Raw genomic sequence first — 24,608 nt, forward strand, 5'->3', positions numbered from 1 at the left:
CAAAAGAATATATCTTCTCTAAAATCGACCACATTCTTGGCAAAATAACAAACCTCAATCAGTACAAAAAAAAAAAATGGAATAGTTCCCTGTATCTTATCAGACCACCATGCTTTAAAGTTATAATTCAAAAACAACACAAATTGCAGAATCACAACAAACTCATGGAAATTGAACAATGTGCAATTGCACCATTCCTGGGTCAAGGAAGAAATAAAGAAATTAAATCCAATGAAAATGGAGACACGACATACGCAAACTTATGGGACACTTTAAAAAAGTGCTAAGAGGAAAGTTTATAGCACTAAGTTCCCACATGAAGACACTGGAGAATAGTCACACTAGGGAATTAATAGCACACCTGAAAGTTCTAGAACAAAAAGAAGCAAAGTCACCCAGGAGGACTAGATACCAGGAAATTATCAATAAATCAATAAATAGAAATCAATAAAGTAGAAACAAAGAAAACAAGACAAAGAGTCAAGGAAACAAAGAGTTAGTTCTTTAAGAAAATCAACAAGATAGACAAACCTTTTTCCAAGCTAACCAAAAGGCAGAGAGAGAACATGCAAATTAACAAAATCAGAAATAAAAAGGGAGACATAACAATGGACACTGAGGAAATCCAGATAATTATCAAGTTATACTTTGAAAACTTGTATTCCACAGAATTCAAAAATCTAAAGAAAATGGACAATTTTCTGGATACATATCACTTACCAAAATTAAGTCAAGAACAGACAAGCAATTTAAATATACCTATAACCCATAATGAAATAGAAGCAGTCATCAAACGTGTATCAACCTAAAAAAGTTCAGGGCCAGATGGTTTCAGTGCAGAATTCTAACAAAAATTCAAGGAACAGCAAATACCAATACTCCTCAAAGTGTTCCACACAACAGAAGCAGAAGGGTCATTGTCAAACTCTTTTTCCAAGGCTACAATTACCTTGGTACCTAAACCATACAAAGACACAACTAAGAAAGAGAACTATATAGACCAGTCTCCCTCATGAACATTGATGCAAAAATACTCAATAAATTGAATCCAAGAACAAATCAGAGAAATCATCCACCATGATCATGTAGGCCTCAACCCAGGGATGCAGGGATGGTTCAACATATGAAAATCCATCAATGAAATCCACCATGGATACAAACTGAAAAAGAAAAACCATGTGATCATTTTACTAGATGCTGAAAAAGCCTTTGACAAAATCTAACACCCCTTAATGATAAAGACCTTAGAGAGATCAGAGATAACAGGAACATACCTAAAAATGATAAAGGTAGTATTGAGTAAACCAACAGCCAACATCAAACTGAATGGAGAGAAACTCAATGTGATTACTCTAAAATCAGGAACAAGGCAAAGTTGTCCACTCTTTCCATTTTTCATATCTCTTCAACACTATACTTGAAGTTCTAACTAGAGCAATAAGACAACAAAAGGAGATCACAGGGATACAAATTGGAAAAGAGTAAGGTAAAATTTCACTATTTGGAGACAATATGATAGTTTACATAAGTGACCCAAAAAATTCTACTAGGGTACTCCTGTAGCTGATAAATACTTTAGCAAAGTGGTAGGATACAAGAATAACTTGAAAAATCAGTAGCCCTGCTATATATAGACAATAAATGGACTGAGAAAGAAATCAGAGAAACATCACCCTTTACAATAGCCACAAACAATATTGTGGGATAACTCTAACCAAACATGTGAAAAACCTGTATGACAAGAACTTTGAGTCTTCAAAGAAAGAAATCAAAGAAAATACCAGAAAATGGAAAGAACTTCCATGCTCTTGGAAGGTAGGATGAACATAGTAAAAGTGACAATCTTACCAAAAGCAATCTATAGATTCAATGCAATCAAAATCCCAGCACAATTCTTCACAGACCTTGAAAGAACAATACTCAACTTTATATGGAAAAACAACTCAGGATATCCAAAAAAAACCCTATACAATAAACAAACTTTTGGAGGCATCACTATGCCTGACTTCAAGCACTACTATAGAGCTACAGTAATGAAAACAGCTTGGTACTGGCACAAAAACAGACAGGCAGACCAATAGAATCAAATTGAAAACCCTAATAATAATCCACACACCCATGAACACCTGATTTTTGACAAAGAAGATAAACTTATACAGTGGGAAAAAGAAAGCCTCTTCAACAAATGATTCTGGCATAACTGGATGTTGACATGTAGAAGATTGCAGATAAATCCTTATCTATCGCCATGCCCAAAACATATTCTAAATGGTTCAAAGACCTCAACATAAATCCAACCACACTGAATCTCTTAGAAGAGAAAGTGGGATGTGCCCTTGAATGAATTGGTACAGGCGATCACTTCATAAACATAACTGCAGTAGCACAGACACTGAGATCAGTAATTAATAAATGGGATCTCCTGAAACAGAGAAGCTTCTGTAAAGCAAAATATACATTCAACAAGACAAAACGGCAACCGACAGAATGGGAAAAGATCTTCATCAACCCCACATCTGACAGAGGGCTAATTTCCAAAATATTACAAAAACTCAAGAAGCTAGGCACCAAAACACCCAATAATCCAATTAAAAAGTAAGGTACAAAACTAAACAGAATTTTCAATAGATGAATCTAAAATGGCTAAAAGACACTTAAGAACATCCTTCACCATCAGAGAAATGTAAATCAAAGCAACTCTGAGATACCATCTTGCACCTCTAAAAATGGCTAAAATCAACAACACCAATGACAGTTTATGCTGGAGAGGATGTAGAGAAAGGAGAACACTCCTTTATTGCTGGTGGGAGTGCAAAGGTGTACAGTCACTTTGGAAATCAGTATGGTGGTTTCTCAGGAAAATGAGAATCAGTCTACCTCAAGATCCAGCAATTATACTCTTGGGCATATACACAAAGGATGAACAATAATACAACAAGGACGTGTGTTCAACTATGTTCATAGCAGAGTTGTTTTGTAATAGCCAGAACTTGAAAGCAACATAGATGCCCTTCAACCAATGGATGGAGAAAATGTGGTACATTTACACAATGGAGTATACTCAGCAGGAAAAAAAATAAACAATGAATTCTTAAAGTTTATATGCAAATGGATGGAACTGGAAGAAACCATCCTGAGTGAGGTAACCCAGTCACAGAAAGACAAGCATGGTATGTGGTATGTATTCACTCATATATGGATATTAGACATAGAGCCAATGATTACAATCCACACCTCCAAAGAAGCTACAAAACAAGGAAGACCCCAAGGGACAAGATCTTCTGAGCAAATTGGGAGCATGGGGGAGGGAGGGCGGAAAAAGATAAGGGGAGAAGAGGAGAAGGATGAGAACATGAGGGATCAGGAAGATTGAGTTGGGGGAAGAATAAAGGAGAGCAAGAAAAGAGATACCTTAATAGAGGGAGCCATTATAAATTTAAAGAGAAATCTGGTACTAGGGAAATGTTCAGGGATATAAAAGGATCACCCAAACTAAGAATCTAAGCAATAATGGAGCGGCTACCTTAAATGCCATCCTAGAGCCTTCACTCAGTAACTGATGGAAGCAGAAGCAGAGATCCACAGCTATGCACTGAGCCTAACTCCTAGAATCCAGTTGTAGGAAGGGAGGAGTGATGAGCAATGGGGTCAAGACTGTGCTGGGGAAACCCATAGAAACAGCTGACCTGACCATGTAAGAGCCCACAGACACCAATCTGACTGCTGAGGAACCAGCATAGGACCAACCAGGCCCCCTGAACATGGGTATTGGTTGGAAGAGCTTGAACAGTCTATGGGACCTCTGACAGTTGAACCAGTATTTATCCCTAGTGTACAAATGGATACTCTCTCAACCCAGATACATAGAGGAGGGCCTAGGCCCTCCACGAATGTTGACAGATTTTAATGACCCACTCACAGAAGACCTCACCCTCCCTGGAGAGTGGATGGAGGGAAAGGGGGTCGGTGAGAGGCATGGGAGGATAAGAAGGAGAGGGAACTGGGATTGATATGTAGAATAAGATTGATTCTAAATTAAATAAAAATTAAAATAAAAAAGAACTTCATTGAGAAGATAGAAAAGATTGGCCTAATAAACAAAATGAAGGATAGGACCCAATTAACAGTCTGAAACAAATAGGAAACACTACAAGACAACAAAAATTCAGAATATTACAAGAAAACATTTTTCAAAACTTGTACTTTATTAGCCTGGAAAACCCTAGATTCAGCCAAAATACCAAAATAAAACCAAATAGAAGTCAACAACAAAAACAGACCATAGAAAATGTGATAGAAATGGTAATAAAGAGATTTTCAGCTTTAAATAAAAGTCCAGAGACAGCAGAATTTACAGCAAAATTCTACCAGATTTTTAAGGAAGATCCACAGGTAATCTGTCTTAAGTTATTTTTACAAAAAGAGAGAAAACACAGATGAGCACTCCCAAACTCGTTTTGTGAAGCCAGTCAATTCTAACACCCAAATCAGACCCTTCCTATTCAAGTGGAACCATTCTAGGCTATGGAGAAAAGTAAACTTTTAGTCAATACTTGCTTACTTACACACTCATGCACATATGCCCAAAAGCACACAAACAAAAAGATAAGGAAGGAAGGAAGGTCAGTACTCATGATGAGCATAGTCTCAAAATATTCAATAGAATACATGCAAGCAGACATACATCAAAAAATTATACACCATAGCCAAGTCTTCTTTATTCCTGAAATTCAGGGACAGTTAACGAAAGTCAACATAACAAAAATACTGTAAGTCAATATAACACTCATGTAGTAAACCATACAGATGGACTTAAGCACACAATCATATGAATCAATTCAGAAAAAGCCTGTGATAAAATTCAGTATATCTTTATGAAAAAAGTTCAAAAGTATGTGGAGCTAGAGGGAACATACCTCAACATAATAACCCACAATCAACATTGCCCTAAAAGGAGAAGAACTTGAAGTAATCCCATGGAAGTTAAGAATGAAAAAATGATGTCTCTTATCCCCATTCCCTTTCAATATTTTTCTCAAAATACTAGCTGGAGAATTAAGGCAAGAAAAAGAAATTAAAGGGATACACATGGGGGTGGGAAGCAAACTACCCCATTTGCAGATGACATGATAACATATACTAAAGATCTCCAATTTCCTTCCAGAAAACATGTAGGAATGATAAATTAGCTGTCTCTAGATGTCATCCACTCACAAAGGAAAAAATAGTTTTCTTCAAGAAAGTCTCACTAGGGATATTAACCACAGTTAAGGGTAAGGTCCATGCCCAGAAGTAGATGGCCAACACAAAACTCAGTAGTATTTTTTGTATATTTTTTGTCACATATTGTTTTGTTTGCCTTTTTGTCTTTTGCTTGTACATTATGATTTCCAATTTTGTATTTCTATAGGTTTTATTTATGTCTGTCTCTTGTACTTTCTTTGATTTTTTTCCTCTTTGCTTGTTTTTTTGTTTGTTTGAGTTTTGCAAAGAGAGAGGTAAAGGTGGTGAAGAGTTGGGCAGGAGGGGAGGGGAAACAGTGAACAGAATGTATATTTCATCAAAATTTAATTTCAACTAAAAAAGAATTCACAAATTAAGCTTCCCAATGTTTTTTGTTGTTTTTTTTTTTCAAATTTCTGGACTCCATTAAAAACCATACTTTGTACGGCTAAACATTAAAAATCACTCATGGGTTTCTAGACATATGACCAAATAAACTTTACTTTCAATCTGCAACTCCAAAGTCACTGATTTGCTGTCACTCTCATTGTTCCTTCCTATGGCCTCCTTGCATATCCTTGGGGCCTCAAAGCCAGAAGACTGCTCTAAGCATAGCCCTAGGCCCAGATGTCCTATCTACTGCCTCCGTTACTAAGTCCATACTAAGGTATACCCCGAGATCATGTGAGGAGATTCAATAGATTGAATTTTAAGAGAGGAACACTTTGTGGTGTGATCAAATCTTAAAAACATCTACAGTTAACAAACTTTCCTCTGATGTCCTTACATTTACCGATTTTACTTGGTAATAGCCTGCTACCATTACTTTTTTCTAAAGATTCCTCACCTCTGGATAAAGATGGAAGCGTTTCACTGTATTGATTACCAGGGGATATTCAGTTAGCCTGTCATTCATGATCATCCACAGGCCCTCCAAAAATGAAGGTGCATCGATAATGGTCTTGAAGTAGGAATAATAAAGTCCCTTTTAAGAAAAGCACACACTGTCAATGTCAATAAAACCTCAAATTATTCATAGAACAGTTTAAAAACAACATCTTTAACATCATCTTTCTTTTGTTTCAAAAAACAATGCCATGAAGAGAACTTCCCAATGACTCCTTGCTGTTAACATTCTCAGACTAAAAAGCATGTATCTTCAGGCACCCACTCTACAATTCTTTTAAAATTTCCCAAGGTCTGAGATTATTTGGATTATATGGATGGTTGTATACAGCACTAAAAGTGCTTTAAGTCATGCATCCAGTCAGTGTATTTTAACTTGATTAAATCCATTTTTACCATGTGCTTTTAATAAACTCTATCAAAAACCGGGGTGTCTTCATGTCGAAGTGCAAGCCTGCATTTGGAAAGGGATGCTGCTCTGTTAACCGGTAACATGAACTCATCAGCATCGGGTGACTGGTCCAGCTTACTTCAGAGCCATAGCTGGTGCCTGAGCTGACTTTCATTGCTCACAAATGCTGTGGATGAAGAGATAACCTTGTCCTGGTAATTCCAGCACAGGAAATGTGGCCTCATTAGACCAGTAAGGAGATTTCAACTTAAAAGTCAAGGGTTCTAGAGACTATACACTGTTTTGTTGTTTTAATCATTGAGTTTGCTGTTTTCCAAAATAGATAAATAGTAGCACAATATTTAAATAGTAGAGCAAGTACCCCATTCTTCAAAAAAAAAAAAATTCAAAATAATCGAAACTCCACAGCCATTCCTGCATCACATGACCAAGTTAGTGTTGAAATGTTAACTAGCAGCAAGGGCTTCTAAATTCAAGCTGGTTCACAGTTTAGATTTTCCTTTTAGCTTATAAAGATAATACAGCAGTACAACTTTTAAATATCTAGTATGCCAGTGTCTACATTTAGGCAAAGAATGGAAAAATGATATTTTGTTACTAATAAGCTATTGTTTTCTGCCAGACACTCTGATGTGTACTTCCATTCATTCATCTACTTCATTTCAGCACAGCCTCATAAGCCTGAGATGATTTCTGTCTAACAGGTAGATGACCGAGGATCAGATACAACTTTCCAGTCCTCGCAGAAATAAGCACAGGGCTGCTGTCTGCATCCAGTGTCTGTCCCCAAAGGCCTGCCTCATCTGTGTTTTTATTAAATCGTGATTTATATGCCAGCCTTGGGAATGACAACTTTGAGGGATTCAAGGGCCACACAGACATTAATGATATATTCAATCTAGGAACCTAGGTACTCCAAAAGGATTATTGGAGGAAAATGAACATCAGTGGCAACATCTGTAGTGTACTGGCCAACTCACACAGGAAGGGCACAAATATAGCATGATTCACCCCAAATCCATTTCATTTCCTGTTCAGTTTCTACCTTATTGTCCCACTATCCTTACAGCATAGATTAATTAAAAGAAAGAACCGAACCATTTCCGTGCGAAAAGTCATCTCCCGTTCCAAAGATGAGAGGTGAGAAAAATGACGGTCATTTTCAAAAAGTGTTATTAAGTGTATCCTGGGGGGAAAGAAACATATTATGATGAGAATGGGCTTCAAAACTAGTATTAAAACAGTTTCAGGACTCAGAAAACCATAAAATGAAAACAAGTTTTCTAATAAATGTTGAGATAATTTCACAATTTACTGATGAGCTTGTATATTCTTGAGCATTTATTGTTCATCATCACATGCACTCTAAGTTGTTTAACTATTCTTCTTGTACTTGCAAATCTAAAATTCCTATGGCACCCTTCATTCTTCTATGCCAAGCTTCTTAAGAACACAGGAAAAGCCTGGCGGTGGTGGCACATGTCTTTAATGCCAGCGCTTGGGAGGCAGAGGCAGATGGATCTCTGTGAGTTCAAGGCCAGCCTGGTCTTCAGAGCTAGTTCTAAGACAACCAGGGCTACACAAAGAAACCCCCTGTCATAAACAAACAAACAAACAAACGGAAACTCCAGGAAGGGCTGTGTTTTTTCCTGTTGTAGGAGTAATTCAAAGGCATTGGGAAAACTTTTGTAACCACTGAAAAGCACTTTGACCCTGATTCTCCTTTTCTTTACATCTAATATCTAATTATGAGTGAATACATACTGTGGTTGTCTTTCTAAGTCTGGGTTACTGGTAGTTGAGGAACTTGCATAGGACCGAACTGGACCCTCTGAATGTGGGTGACGGTTCTATGGCTTGGGCAGTCTGTGGGGCCACTGGCAGTGGGACTCAGATTTATCCCTAGTGCATGAACTGACTTTTTGGAGCCCATTCACTATGGAGAGATACCTTGCTCAGCCTTGATGCAGAAGGGAGGCTTGGTCCTGCCTCAACTTGATATTCCAGACTCTTCTTTGACTCCCTATGGGAGGCCTGACCTCTACTAAAGAGTGGATGGAGGGTTGGGTGGAGGTAAGGTGGGGGAGGGTTATGACAAGGGGAGGGAAGGGGGACTGCAGTTGGTACGGAAAATGAAAAAAAAAAACTTAAATAAAAAAAAATAAAAAAGAAAAGCACTTTGAATACAATTTAAATAAAATCACCCTTAAATGAAGCCATTTTAAAAGAAGTATAAGTCCATACCAAAATATGATCTGTTAAGTCCCTCAGAGGACTGACTGTACTTGAAGGTATACATACACAGTTGTTGCTAGTGACAAATGAGCATGTGTGGCAAGGTTTTTCATAGTCAAGGACTGCATTACCCAGTTTAGAAAACATTTCCCAACAAAAACAAAATCAAAAGTCCATATAGCAACATAGTTTCTCCCCTGGATTTACATGCAGGTCACATGCCAGAAAGCCAACAGTGCAGAGGAATGGCTCTTCCTGGTTCAACCTCAGTGCTCACATCAAAATTGCTTCACAGATAGGATGGCAGAGAAACACTGGCCAAGAAACCTTCCTATGTCTACAAAACTGCAACTCAGGTAGAAGTGAAAATATCCCTGACGAAATTGTTGGGGCGTTTTACATGTGATTTTAAAACACAAACAAAACTTTTTATAAAAGAGAACACGGGTGAATTCACACGAGCAGACTCAAAGCCTTCCTGACCTACCACAGCACAAAGACTTGATTGTCTAGAAGCAGGGTCTCACTATGTAGCCCAGGCTGGCCTCACACTCATAATCCTTCCACATCGGCCTCTAAGTGCTGGGATTACAAATGTGCACCACCATTAGCAGTTCAGATAAAAAGGCAAACTTTATCTTCTGAGTTTTAGTTTGCAGGCATTCCTAAGACCTAAGCTCTAAACTTATTTCAACAGTAAAGCACAGGTACTACATGTTAATGAAGAATGTAGGTGATATAAACTAAAAAGCTTTGTGGGGATGGGAGATAATTAAAGAAATAGATGTTTTGGTTTGCTATTTACGAATAGTAGTGACAAAATTCAACCCATACATTCCTATGTATTTCAAGCTGAGACAAAAATCTTACCAGTGCAAAATCCCCACAAAGGCAGCTGAAAAAGAAATAGAGAAATAATTTAAAAACACTTTGTTATTAAATGTCTTTAAAATAAACATTTAGCAATTCAAATGCACATTATACACTAAGCCAGCTGGTCAGCTGCTTCTGTCTACTTGAGCCAGGAAAACAACTCCTTCTACAGGTGGGAAGGACCTGGAAGCATATGTGTCCCTCTCTTTAAGAGTGATGAGGTGGATGGCTTGATCTTTGTGATTTTTCATTATGAGTCTCCGTTGTTTCTTATTCTCACTTTCCTTCATATAAAATGTTTTTAAAGCTTACACATGCCCAGGAAAGATCCTCCCAGAAAACACTGTGGTGATGGGAGATGCCATTCTGTAAATATGTTTCTCTTATTGGTTAATGAATAAAGCCCTGTTGGCCACTAGGAGAGCAAGATAGGTGGACTAAGAGACAAGGAAGATTTGGAGATAGATAGAGGAGGAGATTCAACATTTAGGACCAAGAGAGTAGAACTCCAGATCCTCTCTCCAGTAAGATAAGACCATGTGGAAATACTCATATTGGTAGAAATGGGTTAATACTTAAGACAGAGCTAGCCAATAAGAAATGTTATTAACAGGCCAACAGCTTTATATCTAGTATAGCGTCTCTATGTGTTATTTGGGGCTGGCATGGCTCTGGAACCAGGCCTTGTAACACTGTGGCCTGAAGGAAACTATCCTAGATCACTGTTCTTTGCACTCATCAGTGAGAATTAAATACAGAAAATCTCTTATTGTATCCATGAATTAGCAAGCTAAGTTGTACGGTCCAGGCCCTGATAAACTATCAGCTCCTGATGAGCACTTGAATCTAGGCACCCTCAAGCACCAAGCTGAGCCCCATGCATGAGGCTAGCAGGGAATGAGGAACAGGTCCAGTTCCATGCTGCACTAGGTTTTCATCTTTCCACAGAGCTACAAACACAGTGAGTGACAAGGAGATTGCCTGAATTCAAGTACATCATGGAGCTGGGAAGGGGTTGGGGGCAGAACAAGTTAAATGCCCTGAAGGCCCCACCAGCTCTTCATAAATGAATATCCTTTCATCACAATAAGCTTTCACTCATTTCCAAAGTTTTGAAAGCTGATTTTGATAATTCCTTAGGTCCTTGATGACATGGACTCAACTAGTTCAAGTCCCACAGAGATTTCCCATGGCTGCCCCAATACAATTGGCAAGACATCTCCTAAGCCACCAATATTGACCTTCTAAGTCAATTTTAGAAACTATCCATCTTTGCTAACAGAATAAATGCAAAGCAATTCAGTGAAGAAACAAAATCGCCATGTTGAACTTACCAATCCTGCTCTTTATTGCTTATGTAACTACCATGCTGGGCTCATCTAAAGTTCTCAGATTTGCTTGTGTTTTATCGGGATGGACAAGCTATAGCCCATTTTTGTACTATGCTCAAGCTAAAAATGTTATTTTGTTTTCAATGGGTTATTAAAGCAATGGTTCAATAGATGCTATACAGTTCCTCACTGAAAACAAATTTGTCCTCTGCACCACTCTGAAATGAAAATTTACAAGCTGTACCTTCAACTGGAAGAAAATATCCTCAGATAAAGTTTACTTAACAATGACAGGCATTGTCCTATTAGGCTACAGTTGTTTCTTCTTTTCTGGTCTCTTGCTGGGGATATATATTGGAAAATAATAAAAATTACATTTTCAAAATGAAAAGATGGAAAAGATGGCTTCAGAGAGTAAGAGAGCTTGCTTTGCAAGCATGAGGACCTAAGTCCAAATTTCCAGGACCCAGGTGTGGCTACATGTTATATAACTCAAGATTAAGGGGTGATCAGCAGATACTGAGAGCTCACTGGCCAACCAGCCTAGACTCAAGGTGAACTGATGTTTTAATGGGAGGACCTGTCTCAAGCAAATAAGGTAGAGAGTGACAGAAAAAGACAGCCCCCAAGTCCTGCTCTGGCTTTGTAAGTGTGTGCAGTAGAGCACACACCCCATACTCACATGAACGCCCCACGCCCCACATACACATAGTCATACAAAAGGCCAAATGTATGATCAATCCATGTATCTTTCCAAAGATCCTCAAAACTTGATCCTGTCTCTCATCCTCTCCTGCCAGAACTTCCCAAAAGATAGGTACTTACGCACATCTCAGTTTAATCTCAGTTTTCCTTTCCCACTTGTCTCTTAAAATTAACTTTAAAAGTTTTTCACAAATATTTCTACTCTGCCCCTTTTCTTTCTGTACATCGGTGTTTGCCTTGAAAATCTCCGTGCCACCTAATGCAGCAATTTTCACTCAGATGTGGGTAATGCCTGAAGCAATTGTCTGCATTCCCTTCCTGCCTCTTCTGCTTCCACTCCAATCTCACCCATTACTTTCTCTGTCTCTTCTCTCCATTCTTCCTGTGCTGCTGCTATTTTGACCATTGTAGCCTGATTCTAGGAAAGATTTCCCAAGGATTCTTTCTGCTTTCATTCCCTCTCCAGTCCACACTATACATTTCAACCTACATAATCTCAAAGGCACACTATGACCAAGCAACTTTCCAGGGGCAGGGGGTGATTCACATAGCTACCAAATGCCAATTGAATGTGAGCAATTCATGCTTTAAATAGATATAACATTATTTGTATATAAAATGAACACTTTGTTATTCATAAAGAATTTTTAAAGAAATAGTCTTCCCAAGGAACACCATACCAACTTGTTATCCCATACTAAAAGATCAGCTCTGAAAACACATACACACACGTAACATTATATAGACTGAACATGTTATATTTACGTACTTAGGAGTGTGTGTGTGTGTGTGTGTAAAACAACATTCAAAGAAAAGGAGACCAAAAAATTTTAGGAGAGCAAGGGGATGCACACAAGAATTTGAGGAGAGGAAACAGAAGGAATAATGATATAATTTTATTACCATCATAAAAACAAATAATTTTTAAAAAACAAAGAATCCATATCTTTACACAGAGTTCAAATGCCTCAGCGGCATCATTGAGTTGGACTCTATGAAGCTGCTCCCAATAGCACCCTCCTACTCTTCATACCTTTGTTTTCACACCATGCTGTCTTACTGTTAAGACTCAGATCCTTGTAAAATAATTAAAAAAAAAAAAAAAAAAAACGCTTTGACTCCAAAATTTAAGTTGAAGAACAAGTTACTGGGGAAAAGTATTTCTACTTTTGTTTCCACAGAAAATGAAAAGATGTGGATTCCTTACAGACTAATGTGGTTTGATCACACCAGACCGCCTGAAACAGAGTACAAGCTGATCCTACATTCCAAACAGCTGGACAAAACAGCCCTACAGACTACAGCTAGGATATCTGAATCTTCTTCGAATCCCCCAAGACAGCGCCCCTTACCAACAGGAAGTAGTTTGGAAAGAACGACGCCCAAATTCCCAAATATTGTGTATAAATGTTTGTTTTCATTTGATTGGACTTTGTTATATAAAATTAAATAAATAAATAAAAAACACTGAAAAAAAAAAAAAGACTCAAATCCTGCCATTCTGTCAGCAACACACACACACACACACACACACACACACATTGTTCCCAGATACACACAACCACATTAGTCCTTTGCTAGAACTCAAACTCTACTGTTTTCTAAAAGTCCTCTCTGAGCTACATTCTACTTCCATTCTGAAGTATTCACTGTCTCTCAGTTAATAAAGTCAGCCATTGTTTCATTAGCCACTTATGGGTAACTGCCATTGGAGCTTGGATTTTGAGAGAACTGTCCTTTGTTGATTGTGGTGTGGGTCTGTGGGCACAGACAGCAGATGGAAATCTAAATATGAATTTCAGTTATTCCTCAATTATTGTTAACACTTGAATGGGACCACTCATTTTTCCCTCAGCAGCAAAATAAGTAGCATGTGATGGGAAGAGGTGACAATAACCTGTATTGAGATGTTTATGTCTCCATTTGTATCAGCAGCTAGTCTGCCAAAGCTCTCACTCAAATACCAGACAGCAGCAACAGTTAAGTTCCTCAGAAGCTACCGAAAATTAGAGGTATAGACTGAGGAAATGCGCCCATGAAAAAACTCCTGGACTGCTGCCCTTAAAGCTCAGGGGGTGGAAGTGGCTATCAGCAGCGTACACTGCCTATGCTCCTCCTTCCTCCAAAGTGATCTCAACTAAGAAACTTTTATTTAAAATACAAAGGAACATAACTCTGTCCAGAAGGTAGCCAACCACTTCTACATACTCGTGTCAACTGGCTGCTCTGATTGGGTAATTTTTTGTTGGCATCAGATGACCACTAAATCGGGAAATCCCACAAAATAATCCCACAAATAGATTCGCAGATCCCACAAACACTCTTCCAACACGCCAAACGCTGGTGAGCGAAATCTCCAAGACCCAAGTCGACCCTTAAAGCGTCTAGGCTGGGAAGCAATCCTGCCTGGCTGGGACTGGAGCACTCTGAGCAGGCTCTGCTCACCTACGCCAAAGAGGGTCCTGTGGGAGAAGCGGTTCATCTGCAGTGCCTGCACCTTTTCGCGGAGCTGGTCCAGAAGACTGTGGAGGAACTGGAAGCGGCCGAGAAGAAGGAGCTTGGTGACCTCTTCCAGCTGAAAGTAATTTTGCGCGTTCAGATTTCGGATCCTCCGCTGTGCATAGTTGCGTGCTCCCCCGGGCAGGTTCCTGCCGCCCAGAAGGAAAGGCTGCAACAGGGACCTCTTTGGCCTTTCCTGTGGCGCGCTGAGCTCCAGCGGGGGCTCCACTGCCCCTGCGCCCCGCCTCCGCCTGGTTTGTCCGGAGCCGGAGGACTGAGGCGCATCGGGGCACGATTCCCTGAGCTTACTCCTCGTCGGCCCCACCATCTTCTCATAGTCTGTGTTCAGGTGGATGGAGCTGGGTCACCGCAGGGCGAGGTCCGGGGGGCAGGCTCACCTGGCAGCCTCAACGACCAGCCCCCGCCGCCGTTGCGGGCAGCCTCGTCGTCATGGCGACCGTGAAACAAGGATGGCGAGCGTGAGGTCCAGGCAGCCTTGCGCTCTCCACGAGCAGCCCGCGCGCACGCCAGAGGGACTTTCGAGTGGCATGGCCTGCCCCAGGGCCTGAGTCTTGGAGTTCTCCTGCAGGACAGCGCTCATTAGCTCTGCAATGGTCTATTTCAACGAAGTTGCTCAGATTGTGGCCCTTAGACAGGGCGGGCTCAGGTGTTCATCACCTCCCTAAACCAGAAGCAAGGCAGCATTGGTTTAATGTCAGTCTGTGTGGCTGGAGGCCACACCACTTCACGCATCGTTTTAGGACATCATTGGGCTTCCAACAGCCACAATCACTATGGTATTGACCAAGTTCATCTTCGTGGAAGAACATTGCTTGGGAATGCTCATGACTCACCCATATCCCTCAGATCTTAAACTTAAAAATATTACCTTCAGTAATAATTCCCAGTCTACATTTTCAGCTTTAATTTCCACTTCCCTGGACACAGATCTTCCGGTGGATGTAAGTGAGGTATACACACACACACACACACACACACACACACACACACACACACACACACCATGCCATCCCATGGTGGTCCCTGTGGCCTTTTCTCCTGCCCATTTGACTGTCTTTTGACCCCGACCCCTCTCTCTAGTCCACATTAATTATGCCACACTTAGCATCTAGAGTACTCACTGGCAGTTCTATTCATCTGCTCACTAGTTTAAATCCAATACACATGAAACAATAAACAAGTGCTATTGCTGCTAGTTTGTTGTTTTATAAGATTTCACTCGAGGCATTTCTGCATTCCTGGAACTGTTTGTTGCTCAAGATGTTTTATTACTCAGGAAATAGGAAATAGAGGATCAGGAATATGTTACTTTATTCATATTTTAACAGACTGTAAATTTTGTCTGTCCAATTTTCAGTTTAATACACAAGATATTGCTTCTTCTACTTCGGGAAAACACCAAATGGTGGATGATGCAGTGGGAGGGCCTGGAGGACCCGGGGGGCAGAGGCTTAGGTAGTGGTCTCGGGGGCTGCGGTCGTGGTCAAGGCCGTGGGGCTCGAGGAGGTAAAGCCGAAGACAAGGAGTGGGTCCGTGTCACCAAGCTGGGCCCCCTGGTTAAGAACATGAAGATCAAATCCCTGGAGGAGATCTACCTTTTCTCTCTGCCCATTAAGGAATCCGAGATTATTGACTTTTTCTTGGGGGCATCTCTTAAGGATGAGGTTCTAAAGATCATGCCAGTACAGAAACAGACAAGGGCTGGCCAGCGGACCAGGTTCAAGGCTTTTCTCGCTATTGGGGACTACAATGGTCATATTGGTCTTGGTGTTAAGTGCTCCAAGGAGGTAGCCACAGCTATCCGAGGGGTCATCATCTTGGCCAAGCTTTCCATTGTCCCTGTGAGGAGAGGCTACTGGGGGAACAAGATTGGCACGCCCCACACTGTTCCGTGCAAAGTGACAGGCCGCTGTGGCTCTGTGTTGGTGCATCTCATCCCTGCCCCCGGAGGCATTGGCATCGTCTCTGCTCCTGTGCCCAAGAAGCTACTGATGATGGCCAGTATTGATGACTGCTACACATCAGCCAGGGGCTGCACTGCCACCCTGGGCAACTTTGCCAAGGCCATCTTTGATGCCATCTCTAAGACCTACAGCTACCTGACCCCTGACCTCTGGAAAGAGACTATGTTCACCAAGTCTCCTTATTGAGGAATTTACTAACCATCTTGTGAAAGCCCATATCAGAGTCTCTATTCAGAGGACCCAGGATCCAGCTGTTGCCACCACATAAGGAGTTTTATACAAGAAAAATAAAGTGAATTAAGTCTGTTTAAAAAAACACACACACAAGATATTATTAATTATTGTTTGGCAAACATACACATACCTTGTACGGCTAGCCTTGAATCCCTTCCTTTCTCAGCCTCCCTAATCCTGATATTACAAGTCTTCAGTTGGCAAAAATCTATTCTTAAATGAATACACAAAATCAAAATGAAACACCTTCTTTATTTGTTTGTTTTTGTTTTGGTTTGATTTGGTTTAGTTTTTCAAGACAGGGTTTCCTGTATTGCTTTGGAGCCTGTCCTGGAACTCTCTCTTAGACCAGTCTTGCCTCAAACTCACAGAGATCCACCTGCCTCTTCCAAGTGCTGAGATTAAAGGTACGCACCACCAACAAGTGGGAAGCACATTATTTTAAAATTAGAAACAAGCTTGTTTTACATGTCAATCCCAGCTCCCTCACCCTCCCCTCCTGCCCTGGCCTTCACCAACCCCCTATCCCTCACCAACCCCCTATCCCATTCCCTTTCTGCTCCCCAAGGAGGGTGAGGCCTTCCATGGAGGAGGCACCTTATTTTTAGTGTGTGCTTTTTAACTCTGCACTTTGCAACAATAAAGGGAATATAAAGATTACCTCTTCCTTTCTTGTTAATATCCCCTGTAGTTCCTTTCCAACTACCTATAGAGTCATGTTCTTATTTATGGTCCATCTCTTACAAATACAATCTAGTCCTATTCACCCTTAAAATAATCTTTTATATGGATATTTATTGGTCTATTAAAATTAGACATGGCTTCAACATCAAATGCCATGCAGTATCAGAGCCATTAATTCTTTCTGAGTGAAACTAGTGATAATAGAAAAATACACCTGAGGACTGGTTTCCAAAATACACAAAGAACTCAAGAAACTGGGAAACTGGACATCAAAACACCAAATAATCCAATTAAAAATGGGGTACAGATCTAAACAGAGAATTCTCAACAGAGGAATTCTGTTTCCAATGATGGAAAGACACTTAAGGAATTTTTCAATATCCTTAGCCATCAGAGAATTGCAAATCAAAACAATTCTGAGATATCATCTTACACCTGTCAGAATGGCTGCAATAAATAAAGGCCAATAACAGCCTATACTGGAGAGGATGTGGAGAAAGGGGAACACTCCTCCACTGCTGGTAGGAGTGCAAACTCGTACAGCCACTTTGGAAATCTGTATGGGGATTTCTCAGAAAATTGGGAATCAATCTACCTCAAGATCCTGCAATACCACTTTGGGGCATACTCAATAACATAAAGACTTTTGCACAATTATGTCCATAGAAGCATTATTCATAACAGCCAGAACCTGGAATCAACCTAGATGCCCATCATCTGAAGAATGGATTAGGAAAATGTGGTACATTTACACAGCAGAGTACTACTCAGAAAAAAAAAAAAAGAAGAAGAAGAAAGAAAGAACAAAAAAGATACCTTAAAATTTACAGGCAAATGGACAGAAGTAGGAAAAACAAACAAACAAACAAACAAACAAAAACCAAACAAGCAAACCAAAAAAAAAAAAAAAATCGTGAGTGAGGTAACTCAGACCCAGAAAGACAAATATAATATGTATTCACTCATAAGTGGATATTAGAGATAAAGCAAAGGACAACCAGCAGACAGCAGAGAACCTAGGCAACAAGGAAGACCGTAAGAGAGACATATGTGGATCCACCTAGGAATGAGGAATAAAAAAGCAAGATCTCCTGAGTAAATTGGGAGCATTGGGGTCATGAGGGAGACTGAAAGGGAAAGGGGAGGAGGAAATGAGGTGGGGGGAAATGTATAGCTCAGTAAAAAAAAAATAAACACAATGTGTTTTCTGAATCCGATCCGATGCATAGTATTATGTTAGGTTTTAAATATTAACCTGTCGCCTGAGTAAGATGCTTTACCCAGTTATATATCTAGAATCTGCCTGTGTCCCCCCTCCTACCTCCCTTTTTTTTGGTTAGATCAATTTTTAAATATTTTGTGAAATTATAATATAATTATATTTTCTTCTTCTCTTTCCTCCCCCACAATTTCATAGGGAGTGGCACTATTAGGAAGTATGGCCTTATTAGAGAAGGCGTGGCCTTGTTGGGGAAAGTGTGAGCTTTGAGGTACCACCCAGTGTTTCGGTTGATTTCCTGTTGCCTGCAAGAAGCAACACTCTCAGCTCCAGTTCCCCCTCAATGAAATATTTTCCTTTATAAGAGTTGCCAGTGGTAATGGTGTCCTTTCACAGCAGTAAAAACCCTAATTAAGAATCTCTCCTTGCAAGGCTACCTTAAATGCCCTTCCTGGATAATGTGATTGATGACTACTTTATATGCCATCCTAGAGCCTTCACCCAGTAGCTGATGGAAGCAGAAGCAGACACCCACAGCTAAACACTGAGCCTAACTCCTGGAATCCAGTTGCAGAGAGGGAGGAGAGATGAGAAAGGGATCAAGACCAGGCTGGAGATCCCACAGAAACAGCTGACCTGAACAAGGAGGAGCTCATGGACCCCAGTCTGATAGCTGGGAAACCAGCATAGGACTGACCCAGACCCCCTAAACATGGGTGTTAGTTAGGAGGACTAGGCAGTCTATAGGTCCTCTGGTAGTTGGATCAGTATTTATCCCTAGTATATGAATATACTTTGGGAGCCCATTCCACATAGAGGGATACTCCCTCAGCCTAGACACATGGGGAGAGCCTAAGCCCTGCTCCAAATGATATGACAGACTTTGAAGATCCTCCATGGAAGGCCTCACCCTCCCTGGGGAGCTGAAAGGGGATGGGATAGAAGGTTGCAGGGACAGGGGAGAAGGGAAGGGTGAGGGAACTGGAATTGACATGTAAAACAATCTTGTTTCAAATTTAAATAAAAACATTATCACTAAAATAAAAGGTACTCATCTTGCTCCATTTGAAATACACAGCCTCAAGCAGGCAACTGGAGAATGGGAGCAGGAGAGATGGCTCAGAGGTTTAAGGGCACTTGATGTTCTTTAGGGGACCTGGTTCCAGTTCCCAGTTACCACATGATGGTTCACACCCATCTGCAACTCAATTTCTAGGGCACATGACACCAAAATAAATACATTTTTAAAAAAGAAAAAGAAATTCATGGCCTCTTTTAAAATTAATTTTAGTGCATATATATATATATATATATTTGTATATGTATTTACATTTATACTCCTAAATATGCAGGTCCAACCTGCTCAGTCTATGTAATGTTACATGTATACATGATTTCAGGGCTGACAGTTTGGTGTTAGATAACCAGGAGACGATTTCTGCCACTGTCTATCTGCCACTATCTCTGCTCCTTAGCTGACTACAGTTCCTTGTGTGGGGTTGAGGCCTCTGGGGCTTCCCAGGCTCACTTTGCCATGTCTATTGTTGTTCTTGTTCTGCTCATGTTTAGGCAGTTATATTGGTGAGACATTGTAAGTGTAGCTTCTCACAGAAAACTCCCTGATCCTCCAGCTCTGACTATCTTTCTGCCCTCTCTTCTACCATAATCTCTAGTCCTTATGTCAGGGAGTTGTTTTGCAGATATACCAATTAGGACTGAGCTCCACAACTCTATGATGGGTTGTGGTTTTCTGTAATGGTCCCCATCTGTTGCAAAGAGAAGTTTCCTTAATGAGTGGTGAGGACTACACTCTTCTGTGGTTATAAGGACACTTATTCAGAATGTAGTTAGGGATTGTGCTGGCTTAGTAAAGTGATGGCTGTAGGTTCTCCTCCAAAATCCATAACTTCACTAGCTCTGGGTAATTAGCTAAGTTTCCAGTACCAGTGAGTCTTAGGTCCGATTAGACACAAGCCGGTTACCATTAAGGTATGTATGCCACTACTGTACCCTTCAGGTTATCGTGCCATGCTGGTCATTGTGATTCATAGGCATCATAGCCGCATAGGACTCTTGGTTGTTTTCCTCCTTTGGAAGCTTGCATGTCACTTTATGTTACTATGAAAGCTAGTCCCCAGGTCATTTCGGACTCTAAAGTGCATGGTGTCTTCAGCCATAGGGGTTTAACTTCCTCCTCTAGAGGGCAGCCAAGGGCAATAGTAGTAGCCTATAATCTTTTGGTAGTCTCTTGGACAGCCCTGACCAACTCAAAAGAGGGCTTCTCATACTTGGTGTTGGGGTTTGTTTTTTTGTTAGATGATGTTTGACCTTTGGAGAGAGCATTGTCAACCCAGATGGAAAATTTTTATTTAAACTATATTATGATGTATATTTATACATCAATTTATACATTATATAGGCATTTTAGGGAGATAGTTATAGTATGATTCCTTATGACTTCTTAGGATAACCATACTGTTCGCTTTTATCCTCCTCTCTCCTCTATTTACCTTCCACCTCTATTTAATGCCTCCCTCCCATGTCCCAGTTCTCCCCATCACATCATTAGCAGCCTGCTAATTCCTTTCTATTGTTCCCCAAACCAACTGTCCCTTTTTTTTTTTTTTTTTTTTTTTTTTTTTGTGGGGGTTATGTAGTCATTCCAGGATATATATTCACATCGGGAAGTTTGGAGCTATAAGCCTCAAATCTTTTCTCGTTCCATCTGTTTATCTGACATTTTCAAGACTTAACCTTTTTTTTTTTTAAACCGATGAATGGTATTCCATAGTGTATATGTACCACATTTTCATTGTCAGTTCTTCAGTTGAAGGACATTTAGATTTGTTTCCATTTCCTGGGTATTGTGAACAGAGTAAGAGAGTTGTTTTTTGTGAAAAATGTAACTAAGCTATATAGCCAGCAGATGGCAATAATGACCTATAAACCAGTATTTTAAAGTGTTTTTCTTCTTTTTCTTCTTTCTTTCTTTCTTTTCTTAGTGAAGCCAGGGTTCCGATAGCCCTTGTCTTAACAACTACTTCCAGATCAGCTTAGACCTGTTGGTGACACTCCTGTCTCTGCCTCTCAAGTCCTGGGGTTAGAAACATATGCTGCCCTGCCTGGAAAAATGCACTTGAACATGAAAAAAAAAAAAATGACATGCAGTAGATCTGTGCACTAAATATGAAATTTAGAGAAACTCCGAATATAACACCAAATGAAGACAATTACACTACATATTTCACAGACCTAACTAATTTTTGTGACAGTGTTTAGTTTTCCAAATATGAATGACTTCATTTTGTTTCACTGAGAGCCCCTCTCCCCCTTTTTCTATTAAGTTCAGTGTATGGATTCTAGCTTTGAACAAATACATAAGCACAAATTTAAATAGTTAAGTTACATCTACATCTAGCCTGGTTATACAAAGCAAAGTATGTGTACAGTTCAATTATTACTATTCTGAAACTTCTACAAATTTTCACTTATGACTGCACCATTCAAAGCAAGTGATTTTACTTTAATTTATATTCTTATGCAAAAACAGGTGTTATTTAGGGGCTGGAGAGATTGCTTAGTGTTTAGGAGCTCCAGATGTTTTCCAGGTACTCAGCACCCACATGGTAGCTCACAACTGTCTGTAACTCCAGTTTCAGGGGACCCGACACCCTCATACAGACATACACACAGGTAAAACACCAATAAACATAATTTTTTTAAAAAATTGAAAGGTAGAATTTTTCCATGCTGTTTCACAGTTTCTTATATATTAAGATACTTTTTCTGCTTTAGTTCCATTTTTAAATTTATTTTTAATTTTTCATACAATATATTTGATCATATTATTTTTCTTCCCGTCTTCCCAAATTCTTTCCACCTCCATACTCATGCAACTTCATTTTCCTTCTCTCTCAAAAAAAAATAATAATTAGTAAATAATTAAATTTTAAAGACCTAAAAATCCTAAAAGGAAACAGAACAAAACAAAAAGAAAATCCATAAAAATTCCATTTTGCATTAACCAACCACTCCTGTCCCTGAGGCCCTGGAGTATGGTTGACATGTCTAGTGGCAGACACTCTGTTCCCCTCAGTCATCAATTGTATATAGTTTCTTGGTATTCAACCAAATTGAAAACCTAATAGAAATGGATGAATTTCTTGGTAAATATGACCTAAAAAGTTAAATCAATGTTAAATAAACAATTTAAACTAACTCATAACCCCTAGTAAAATAGAATCAGTAACTAAACCCTCCCCCCTTCCCCCCCAGCTGGGAACTGGAGAGGTCCCTCCCTCAGTAGTTTAGTATTGTACGAATAAATAAAAGATGCAGAGACTGATATTGGGATTCATGCTTCAAGTTGAAGATCAGAAAAGAAAAGCAGCTGGCCACTAGCTCTTTCCTCTAGCTCAGGCTGAAAGACAATCCTGGCTTCAACAGACCTCAGACTGAAACTCTCCTCAACATGGCTGGAGAATCCTGAGACTCAATGTCTCCCTATCCTCAAAGTGGCTGGAGAATGAATGCCAGCTCTGAGACATGGTTCCTGTCTCATATATCTCTCATGAGTTCTGGTAATAAAGGTATGTGATTCCAGGTACTGGAATCAAAGACATGAGCTCTGTTACTCTTCACTCTTGTGTAGGCCATGGTGGCCTTGAACTAACAGGGATCCATCTACCTCTTAATCCTGAGTCCTGGGATTAAAGGTGTGCCACCACTGCCTGATTTATATGGCTTGAGGCTAACTCTTCTTTTTGAATCCTCAGGCAAGCTTCAATAAATCACAAATAATATATCACCACAGTTTAGGACACTGGTTGCTCTACCAGAGGATCAAGTTTTGATTTCCAGCACCCAGATATCAGCTCACAACTGTCTGTAACTCCAGTTCAATGAGATCTGATGTTCTCTTCTGGCCTCTGTGGGCACCAAGTATATACATGCTGTACAGACATAAATGCAATCAAACACCTATATGCATAAATTTTAATTTAGGGGAAAAAAACCTCCCAACTAAAAAAGGAGCCCAAGATCAGATGGATTCAGGACAGAATTTTATCAGACCTTAAACAAAGAACTGATGCCAATACACCTCATATTGTTCTGTAAAGTAGAAATTAAAATAACATTTCCTAATTTTCCTTATGAAGCCACAATTATCCTAAAACCAAATCCACATAAAAACTCAAGGGAAAAATAGGAAAGTACAGACCAATATCCTTTGTGAGCATAGATGTAGAAATTTTCAATAAAATACTTGTAAACTTAGTTAAAAAACACATCGAAATATTTTTTACTATGGGACTGGAGAGATAGCTCAGAGGTTAAAACACTGACTGCTCTTCCTTAGGACCTGGGTTAGGTTCCCAGAACCCATATGGTGGCTTACAACTGCCTGTATCTCTAGTTCTTGAGGATCAAACACTACTTCTTCATTCCTTGGGCACTGCATGCATGTGGTGCACAGACATATACACAGGTAAACACTCATATACATTACATGAATAAATAAAAATCTTTTAAAGTTATCCACCATTATCATGTTGGTTTCTCAGAGATGCAGGGATAGTTCAACATATGTAAATCAATAAACATAACACACCACATAAACAGACTGGGAGACAAAACTGCATTATCTTCTTCTCTTTGGACAGAAAAGGTCTTTGACAAATTAATTACATGCAAAGATGGAGGCAAACTTCTTAGTACCTCAAAATTAGGGGAACTTTTCTTGAATCTCATTCCAAAATTCTAGGGCAGTATCATTTAGTCATCTTGTTCAATGATCCTTCTGTAAGACATTGCTTACAAGGTCAAAGGTAAAAATCAATCTCCTTGTTTGGCGATATGTTACAACTTTTATATCAAAAAGATCTGGAAGCTGAGCTTGTGTCTACCCTGAGATCCTCCTGCCTCGGCTATATACTTTGCTGTTGGCATGTGTGTATTTCTGGAAAGCTATTATTTCTACATGACTCAAATTAGAGGAAGGAAGATATCCTTCCACACATTGTCTCTATTAAAAACTGTCTTTGCACTCATGTATGTGATAGATCACCCATGTGTGGCCTCTGATGGGTTACTAAGAAGTTTTCAGAACATGTCTGTGAACTCAAGGAAGCTTTAGCTCTCTATCTGAGGGGATGTTGTGCAGTGAAGACCTGATGACAAGTGTCTCTGTGGCTCCCTGAGCAAGTAGTGGGCATTTGTTCACATCAGAACCAATAAACAGAGAAAAGGGTGTGGCCCAGGTGGACCCCAACTCAAGCTGGTGCCTGCCTTCCTCCTTTGAT

At 39.8% G+C, this 24,608-nt stretch overlaps 1 protein-coding gene and 1 pseudogene across 1 annotated transcript in view; one reads left to right on the forward strand and one right to left on the reverse strand.

Moving 5' to 3' along the window:
• Dpy19l2 (dpy-19 like 2) overlaps positions 1-14,638 on the reverse strand; it is a 119,534-nt gene extending 104,896 nt beyond the window's left edge. The window contains exons 1-4 of the mRNA XM_051197168.1: positions 14,131-14,638; positions 9,647-9,671; positions 7,640-7,727; positions 6,071-6,208 (exon numbers count right to left, since the gene is read on the reverse strand). Coding sequence (XP_051053125.1) covers positions 6,071-6,208; positions 7,640-7,727; positions 9,647-9,671; positions 14,131-14,512 — 633 coding nt within the window. The 5' untranslated portion in view covers positions 14,513-14,638. The remainder of the gene's footprint in view (positions 1-6,070; positions 6,209-7,639; positions 7,728-9,646; positions 9,672-14,130) is intronic.
• LOC127231338 (40S ribosomal protein S2-like) lies at positions 14,538-16,437 on the forward strand (annotated as a pseudogene).
• Positions 16,438-24,608: the final 8,171 nt, after the last annotated feature.

Source organism: Phodopus roborovskii, unplaced genomic scaffold, assembly GCF_943737965.1.
Source record: "Phodopus roborovskii unplaced genomic scaffold, PHOROB, whole genome shotgun sequence".
NCBI lineage: Eukaryota > Metazoa > Chordata > Mammalia > Rodentia > Cricetidae > Phodopus > Phodopus roborovskii.